At 24.3% G+C, this 10,788-nt stretch overlaps 1 protein-coding gene across 1 annotated transcript; it reads right to left on the bottom strand.

Annotated features, from left to right (window-relative positions):
- Nucleotides 1-4,720: 4,720 nt before the first annotated feature.
- LOC145935297 (uncharacterized) lies at nt 4,721-10,341 on the bottom strand. Its single transcript, XM_083036484.1, has 6 exons — nt 9,741-10,341; nt 7,071-7,369; nt 6,825-6,893; nt 5,766-5,858; nt 4,906-4,985; nt 4,721-4,827 (listed from the first exon to the last, which is right to left on the bottom strand). Exons 1-5 carry the CDS (start codon nt 10,339-10,341, stop codon nt 4,935-4,937), a joined length of 1,113 nt encoding a protein of 370 aa, XP_082892610.1. The 3' UTR covers nt 4,721-4,827; nt 4,906-4,934.
- Nucleotides 10,342-10,788: the final 447 nt, after the last annotated feature.

Genomic DNA, 10,788 nt, shown 5'->3' on the forward strand with positions numbered 1-10,788 from the left:
TTACTTCTGTCAAAATAATTAGTGTAAATCACTAGGCTAACAAAAAAGACAAAAATACGAAATATCAATTTTTAATCAGTTATTATATAATAGACTTGTATGTGTATTAAATAAATTAAAAACATATGCTATCATATTTATTTAATAATGATATTTATTTTATTTATATTTATTTTATTTTATTTTATTTATTTTATTCATAAGATTGCACTAATTTTATATCACTATTATCACTTTCAATGCATCGGACATATCAAGAAATTATGTATAAACACAAAAATCTTTCTCGCGAAAATATTTTGGTTTAATACTCTTTTAGAAGAGTATTAAATTCTTACAAAATCTAAAATAAATTTATATTTTTCTTTCTTCCATTTAACACGAAATATAAGTAAAATACATATATAAAAAAATTAGGAATATATGTACTATAAAAAATTTATAATAAATTATTTATTTTTGGCAATCCTTAATAAATAGATAGTTAAGAGAATATGTGTCTGCATATAGATATAATTAATTTGTATGTTAAATAATGAAAAAGACAAAAGCAAACGATTAATTATCAGAGGCTCTTTAATTTTTACAGTTTTTTGGAATTATTTAAGTCAAAACTGAAATTATTGCAAATTGTATGAATGTATGCAATGGCTTGATATAACAACTACTTGATGTAGCACAAGATGTATTATTATGCTTATGTATAATACTATTTTATTAATGACAATGTATCAACTATATATTTCTCTTCTTACGTTTACAGCATCGCATAAGAACACATATTTTTATTTGAAAAAACTAAAATTTTATTTATAAAAAAACTTATATACATTATTAGTACATTTCCTTATTAGTGCATCGTTATTATTACATTGTGTTAAAATTTTTTCTGTAGAACACGTAATTATAGATTATACACATATAAGATATGTTATATAATATACTTGCATATTTATATAAAATATGTTATACATATGTTATATAAAATACATAAAAGAATGATGGATATCTAGATAAAGACATTTTTAAATGTGTGGCCATGCTAATTAAATAATAGTTAACACAATATATATTTGCAGATAATTTGATACAGTTATAAGATCATTTCACGCTATATACATATATATTATATTTGTATATATATAATTGAATGTATAATTATAGATTATACAAAATATAAAATACATAAAAAATGATGGATATCTAGATAAAGACATTTAATGTGTGATGATGCTTAATTAAGAAATAATTAAAATAACATACTGCAGTTAATTTGATATAATTCTAACAATAAGATCATTTACGCTGTGTATTATAATATGATAAGACGATAAATGTGTCAAAAATGCCAGTTTTTGTCTTATTTTCCAATGTTTAGTTCGTTCGGGTCATTATAACAAAAATTATTGTCCATGATAATGCATTATCCTCCGTATTTCTTTTGAAATCTGCGTTCATGTTGTTAAACCTTAATTAACGACTTCTTAACCTACATTTACATACAAAAGTAAATCAGTCAAAAAAAATTTGGAATAATTAATATTACAAAGTTCTTCTTTATGTACATTATTTAATTTATAAAGATTCAAATTATTACTATTAAACTTCATCTTAATATTTATATATTCTCGAGAGAACTCGAGAATACAATCTCCTAAATATTTTTTGGACTTAAAAATTCTTATCTCGACATCCTTATTTATATAAATATATACATTTTTAAATTAGTGATTACATTTAAATTATAAATGACAACATGTGACATATTTAAGTATGAGATTAGCTAAACAAAGTTGATATTTAGAAACTTATACATAATGCTTTTAAAATACAAATGTATGCTATTTAACATTCGATTATTTATATTTATAATATTAATTTATAATAAAATTGCTAACATTTGAATTTGTGTTTATTGTTCATAAAAATGCATGCAAGTAATTGAGAAAAGAAATAAAAAACAGTAATATTTTATTAATCGTAAAACTTACTGTTAAAATTTGCCATCACTATATTTCACTTTTAAATATTTATGTTTCTGGAGGAACTAAGTTATGGCGAAAGACCAAATGTGCAAATAAAGTTGAATAGTATGTGCCTTCAAGATATATTTTACGGCAATATATACATATTCTTTCTATGGCCTTCCCATTCCCCTTAAGTCTAGTTATTTTAATGTGTTGCGCTAGCCACGCGTAGACAGTTTTATTCTGGTAATGCACATGACGGTATATAAAATGTTCTTCTATTCGTCTCAGAGCACTTTTTCGCACAGGATACATAGTAACACATAAGCGACAATTTGCGGTATTATTTTGTGTTATGTAGAAGAAATGGAACAATAACTGCTGCCAGTTTTGTTCTTGCGGATTAAGTTTGTGCCAATTATTTAGATGTCGATCAATTATGTGTTGTTTTAAAAGTTGTAAGTTTTCAAGTATTCGATGTTTTTCACCACAAATTTTGCATTCTGCACGTACATTTACCATTATAAAATATCTCATTATCCAGTGCTGTGGTATTGCCATCGTCGATATGAGATGTGATGTTCCCTTTACTATCACTAATTGTGTTTTACGAAAAGATGAGTTTCCGCGCGAGAAGTAATTCTAACTAAATAAAGAAAAAAGATCGCGAATAGATGTCTGTTTCTGTTGAAAATGGCAAATATACACAGTTTAAATATGTTTAATGTCTTTAATTTCCTTATTATTTTTCATCAATATTTGTTCACAATAACAATTTGGAGGTGATAAAAATTTGTATACATAATTTGCGTCTACAAATACGCTAAACCAAATCAAGTACATATATATGTGTGTATATGTACTAAATAATTGTATATATTGCGTGTTTTTATTTAATAAAAAAACATTTTTGAACAATTATATAATTAAAAATACTAATAATATATATTATTAGTATTTTTATTATATGTATTATATAAATAAAAAATAATATTTTATTTATTTTTATCATTTTATATTATTTACATCATAAGCATACGTTTTTTTCTTCCCCTCACTTATTGAAATGTTTTTATTACATTTAAATAAACATGTGTATATATGTACATTGTATATTGATATAATTTACACTGGACAAAGAATTTAAACTATCGTTTTTAGAATAATTTTCATTAAGTTATTAATATACTCTCAATTCTATGCATTTTAAAATAAAAAAATGAGGTTTTGTAAAAATTAATTTGATTGTTCGTAAATTAATGAAGCTAGAAAACTGAAAACTTGAAGAAATGTTAACCGTATCTTATTGTATAATGTTATGATATATTGACAATTTTTTATATACAGATTGTTGAGAAAAAATCTTGACTGTATGAAAATATTTAAAAATGTGTTTCTTTTATCTTTTTTTATCTTTTAAAAAAATTGCAATTTATTTTGCTTAATCGGTCTTTTAAATTTTGAAAATTTGATTTTAGATTTAAAATTAGTAATCCAAAAAATTCGCAAAAGCTAATTTGAGCAAAAACAATTTTTATAATTACAATCTATCAGCAATATTAAGTCATTCTAATTATTATAAATACCAAAGTAATATAAATTATTTATATTTATCTTATGTAGATCTCTCTTTTACAGATAGCGATTGTGAAGTTTCTCAAAATTGTGTTAATAATTTTTTTTCTTTTAAAGGATTTGTCGACAATCCAAGCGATTGGAAAAAGAGAGACAATAAAAATTATTTTTTTCTTTGCTTATTATTATTTTACAATTAACCTTATCTATCTTAATAAATGTTTGTTTCTATTATTAATGTTAACATATGCATAATATGTCGATTATGTCATTTTATACATTTATAACAATCAGATAATGTTAGAAAGCAATTGATCGACCCTAATACAGACTTACAATGAATTTCGCAAAGCAATTATTACTTTTATCATTATTTATTATCTGTAATAATAATATTTTCTTTGTCTCCATTTTTCTATTTTATCGTTATGGTTTTATCATGTGGATAATTATCTGGAATATTATTATATGGATTATCATCTTTGATTAAAACTCGTATTCCGTAAAACAAAATGCAATTTCAATATTTTCACTGATATATGCGCAGCTTTTTGTTTTATCTTACCTTGAAATATTAAATATATTTCATGTAGAATAATATTAAAACAAATTATTTTTATATATATTTATTAGATAATAAAAATATGAACTTTAATAATTTTAAGCAATTATTAGAGAAATAAGATAAATTAGCATATTATATATTATATACATTTGATTTTAAGAGAGTTGAGAATTCTTTGCAATTAGAACTCAAAGATAAAAAATTTGAAGGAGTATTATCGAATATAGTTAATATGTTCAATCGAATTAAATATTTAATTTTTTTAATAAAATTCTATAATAATATTAAAAAATGTAGCAAAATTATTTATTGCAAATAAAACTTGAAAAAATTAGATGGTTAAGTTGGTTAAATTTTGGGGTTGAATTTAGCAAAGTATAGCTTGATACACAAACTTAACATTTATAACTAACAATAGAAAGTTGATGGAAAAGAGAGATATAATTATATTATTTTAAATACATTTTGACATCAGCTATAAATACACAATATGCAATAAAATATGATTTCCATTAAAAAAATTCAAGACAATCTTCAAACGGTCTTCACAAAATAATGCACAAAATAAAGTTAAAATAAAGTTAAAATAAAGTTAAAATAATTCAATGCATCACTTGAAGCTATTAATCTTTTGTTTAAAACATTTTTCTTGTAAAGGCTTTATTTTCAAAATATTTAGCCTTCCAGGGACTTTAGTCACATCCTGTAATTAATATAATTCTATTAAAATTTAAACGGAGTTAAAATTTGTCCACTAAACGCACACACAGAGGTTTTTTAAAATTATTTATTTCTCACACTGGTCCATTTAAAGTTGTCTTCCAAGTTCAATGAATAGATGAAGCTAGGACCACATACATCAGTATAACGCCAAATGCCTACATAACAATAAATAAATAAATAAATATGTATATATATATATTAATAAGTAGATTTTACAAAGCATTGGATAATCACATTATTTAAAAATTAATTTTTAAATTGTTTTGAGAAAGCGATATCTTTCGCAAATCTATTTTCGATTTATTACTACATTGTTTAGTAAACAAATAACAAAACGAAAAGACTCTATTATAGAAATACAAAAATTCAGGTAGAAAATGTGCTAATAAGAGATAGATAAAATGGACTCTTATTATATTGTATCTTATAATTACCCTATTTTCTATCTGAATTTTTATTTAATAAAACATGAATAACTTTTATTATAAACCGAATAAATAAGTTTGATTAAATTAATTAATCCGGATAATTTCTCCAATTTATAATCTTCCCAATTTTACTTAATATTCAAGTAATATTTTTATATTATTGTATTATTAAAAATAAAAATTAGCTATGAGTAAACAGATATGTAACAAATCATAAACAGATGGAAGTAATTTGATGTAAACAATGCATTCGATGCATAAAAGAAAATAAAGCAATTATTCCTATTCGATCAATTTCCAATAAGATTCAATTTTTTAGCTTCCTAAAATTTAAAAATTTTTGGATAATTAAAAATCATTTTTTAATTACATCCGATTAAGCCTTTAAATAGTCAAAATTTGATTTTTAGTTTTTCTGCAAAACCGACAAGAAACGCTGATGTTTATAATAGCTCTAATATTTATATAAATTTAGTAATCAATAGATTATAGAAAAATATGAATTACCGAGAATGCAAGACGGTTATCCAAATTAAACAAACCGCAGACTCTAATACGTAACGGATAGACTTGAAGACGTACTGCCAATTCGATCACTTCCTAAAAACAGAAAAAATGTAGCAAAAACATTTATTTATAACATTTACTTGGTTATAAGCTTAAAATGTTAATTACATGTCTCTCAATTATTAAATAAGTAAAAATGATTAAAAATTTGTGTGCAATATATATGATGGCACAGTTATATCACGGTCATATTATTGTAGCATTCAATATTCTTATACAAATTAATCATTTAGATTAATCATTTTGGATGAAACAATTGCTTATATTTTTGTCTAAGTTATCAAAGTATTATTTTCATCTCTATATCTTAGATAAAATATATTATCTTTTTCAAATTGTTTAAGCTAATATACTTAATTAATCTAGTCTACATCGGCATAAGTATATAAAATTTTAAAATAATATATCTTTTACATTATTTATGTCTTTTAGTTGTATAGATAGTAAATACATGTGACAGATAGAAATTATGTGTCAAATGGGTATTATGGATATTAAATGGGTGATATTTAATTTTTCTTTATTTTTAGAAAATAAAACTTAAAACTGAAAGTATTATTCTTATTTCCTAATTATTCTTTTTCAAAATACTATTATTATTTTACGATTTAGATTAAATGCTTTGTAATCTTATTTTTCACTTCACATGATTTGAAAATAATCAATATTAAATTATCAATATTAAATATTAAATGCAATTGGGTTTCGCCACAACTATATTAATTGAAGAAAAGATTTTGATTTTTTTCTATTTTATTTTTAGATTTTATACAGCAATAAGAAGAAACTAAATATAAATTAAAACACTTTAATATTATCGCGATCGTATATTGTATTTAATCAAATATAAATGAATATCTCTACTTAATACGTCAGTAACATCGTCTTTTATTCTATGTTTTTCTAAGATAAAAAAGATAAACGAAATAATTTTAAATAAAAGGAAAGCGATGCATTATAAAATAGCCTACTCTGTATAATATTTATTTGATTACTTACAGTCGAAAAGTCGATGTGTTTGAATGCGCGAGTTTTCGTTAAAAATATCATCCCGGCCAGTCCGTTCGCCTAAAATATATTTATAATTAATAATAAAATTTTAAAAATATTAATAAAATAAATAAAAAATTTTTTTAATAAAGAAAATAAAAAATAATTTCATGTTGATATTAAAAAGGTCATTTCTCTATATGTATATGTATATAATATATAGCTCGTCAGAGAGAATATATAACATATTCATACCTCATCGCATGTTAAATTACAGATGCGGCTTATAGAAATGACTTGAAGTGACAAATAGAATAGTACTATACATTCGATGCAAATCAACACTGCATTCTTCGATTCATAAAAAATGTCGAAGACATACGCTATAATGTCCAGTAACATGAATCCGATCCAGCAGAGCAACTGCGGACCATAATAAGAATTAAAATGATTTGTTGCATCAGTCAAACAGCTGTGCAACCGCTGAAGATTCGGGATTGTAAGACTATTAATATGCGTCATAGATTCGCCGATATCAATGCTGGTGGCCACTCCTGTAAAAAATTTAACAGACTGTTGAAATTATATTATTACGAAAATAATACTATGGTAAGACTGCTTAACTCTATTTGTGAATCAATAAAACGTTCCACTCTTACTTTCTTATTTTTTTTTAATATTTTTATCAGACTTAGCTACATATATGTAGGTATATAATTTATTTAATATAACTTGTTAGAATTTATTTATAGAATATTATTATTTATATTATTATTTTTAGAATTATATTTTAATTAATATTATTATTTTTAGAATTATATTTTTATTAATTTAATCAGTTAATATACTCTTAATTATAAACATTTTCAGATAAAAAACGAGATTTTATTAAAATTAATTTAGTCGATGAATTTAGACTAATAAGACTAGAAAACTGAAAATTTAAAGAAATGTTAACCATATCTTACTGTACCTATAATATTATAATTTTTTTATATACTGATTGTTGAAAACAAAAATTTTGATTGTAGAAAAATATTAAAATAAGCGTTATTTTATTAGGAAAAAAACAATTTATTTTGCTTATCAATCATTTTAAATTTTGAAAAATTTATTGTATATAGCTTTATAATTAAAAAAAAACTCGCAAAAGCTTAATTTGGCCATTTTTAATTTTTAAAAATTTGAATTTAGCATCTCGAAAATCGATCACAAGCTTAACTTGAGCTGAAATAAAAAGATTTATAATTCATTCGCCATATTCACTGACGGATCTTGGGGAGGGGTTTTGGGGTTAAACCCCCCCCCCCTTGCAAATTAAAAGAAACAGTTTTGCTGAATTTGTTTAAAAAATATAAATAAAGAAAAACAAACATTAAAGAGCTATCGACGTCAGGATCCGCTAGTGTATATATATAAGTATAAGATACACTGTAAATTATACTCATTACGCATTCAAGGAGTTAAGTTTAGATTAAGTCAGACATAGGACGAAATGATGAGATAATTTCATTGCACTAAAATAATCAGGTGAAATTCTTTATATCTATATAATATATATCTAATATATATTATATCTATATAATATATATTATATTTATATAATATATATTACATAGATACAAAGAATTCGCCTAATTATTTTCGTACAACAAAATTATCTCATCATTTCGTCCTATGTCTGACTTAATCTAAACTTAATTCCTTGAATGCGTAATGAGTATAATTTACAGTGTATCTTATACATACATATTGTATATATTATATAGATATAAAGAATTTCGCCTAATTATATTCGTGCAACGAAATTATCTCATTATTTCGTCCTATGTCTGACTTAATTTAAACTTAACTCCTTGAATACGCAATGAGTATAATTTACAGTGTATCTTATACTTTTATATATATATATATTTTATATATATATTGTATATATATATATATATATATATAATATACATATATATATAAAAGTATAAGATACACTGTAAATTATACTCATTACGCATTCAAGGAGTTAAGTTTAGATTAAGTCAGACATAGGACGAAATGATGAGATAATTTCGTTGCACAAAAATAATTAGACGAAATTTTTTATATCTATATAATATATGTATACAATATGTATGTATAATATACACTGTAAATTATACTCATTACGCATTCAAGGAGTTAAGTTTAGATTAAGTCAGACATAGGACGAAATGATGAGATAATTTCGTTGCATGAAAATAATTAGGCGAGAAATTCTTTATATCTATATAATATATATATATATATATATACACTGGCGGATCCTGGGGGGGGGGGGGGAGTAACCCCCCTCTTTGCAAATTAAAAGAAAGTTTTGCTGAATTTGTTTAAAAAATATAAATAAAGAAAAACAAACATTAAAGAGCTATCGACGTCGTTGATCCTAGAATAAAAGCTAATCATGAAACCAAAAATATTAAATAAAATAATTTTGCAAAACCCCTCCCATTATCGACGTCAGGATCCGCTAGTGGCCATATTAGACCCATTATTATTAAATTTTGGAAATTTCACTTCAAATTTATGATTAATGAATGGAAAAACATATAAGTACAAATTTCAATTGAAATTCATTTTAGTAGAGAAAATGCGCCTTTGTTAAAAGGTTTAAAGTATATATCCATTCTATTCAGATGTTACCTCAATTTTTTGAACATGCACATTTTAAACATTTTCATAAACGTACTTATAATTAATTGTTGTAAATTTAAAATTATTAAATATTTATTAAAAATATTTATTAACAAATATTTATTTATTAATAATAATTAATTTGCATTAATTTTACGAATAATTAGAAAATTACTATTTCATCATCGTAATGAATATTTTAAAGTTAATTCAGTCTTAATTAAGTTTATTATTAATCGATCGATATGATATAAAATATACCAGTCAATTTGCGACATAATCCATTGAGGCGACAAAATCTGCGATACAACGCGTCGTATATGAAGCAAAATTTCACAATCTCCATCGAGAACGTAATTCGCAATATAACTAGCGACACAAACGTGTGCAAATTTGATTGATTCAGAGGTACAACCAACGTCGTCAACATACTGACCGAGAACCAAGCGAGGGGGATCGCTAACATAATGAACCATTGTTTATAACAATTCATTCGCTTATTATCAACAGGATAATTATTATGACGTGGTACTAAATCGTCGAATTTCCGAGAGACAGTCAGGGCACGTTCGAATTTCTTATGCCTTAAACACGACAATAATATCGTAACGATCATGTAAAGACACCGATTATACCGATTTATCCGCAGCAAAGTGCAGCCTATGGTTACTTTATTTTGGTCGCAATTGTTCCTAAAACCCAACGCATAATATGACAAGACGCCATATAAACCGCACATAATTAACGAATAGATCAACAATAGACGAAAATTCGCGGATACGCGAGATCGTTCGTCGATCGTGTGCGGATGACATCCGGAAAAACGCGAAAAGTACAGCAACCATCGACAATTTTCCAGCATGGTTTCGCAAGAACTGTCTTTCCTGCGTAAAAGGAAATAAAAAAAAAAAATAAAAAGCTAAAGCAATAAGTCTCTTTACGAGGCGGGACCGACAAAGTAATAACGATGATTTATTTTTATCGCGAATGTGGATCTCGCTTTTACAGATCGTGGTTGTGACATTTCTCACACAATCACTTTTATGATTTTTTTTTCAAAGGATTTTATAACAATCTAGGCAAATGGAAAGGGAGAGACAATAAAAATTATTTTTTTCTTATCGCTTTTATCGCATTATAATTAGCCTTATCTGTTTTAATAAATGTTCGTTTGTATTATTAATGTATATATAGGCGTAATATGTCTTTATTATGCCGTAATATACATTTCTAATGATCAGATAATGCTAGAATGCACGCGATGGATCGATCCAAATAAAGGCTTATATAATGGATTTCGCAGAATTAT

The sequence above is a fragment of the Prenolepis imparis genome, unplaced genomic scaffold (genome assembly GCF_030444845.1).
Source record: "Prenolepis imparis isolate NDT839.2.m4 unplaced genomic scaffold, iyPreImpa1.0 SCAF_4, whole genome shotgun sequence".
In the NCBI taxonomy this organism is placed as follows: Eukaryota; Metazoa; Arthropoda; class Insecta; order Hymenoptera; family Formicidae; genus Prenolepis; species Prenolepis imparis.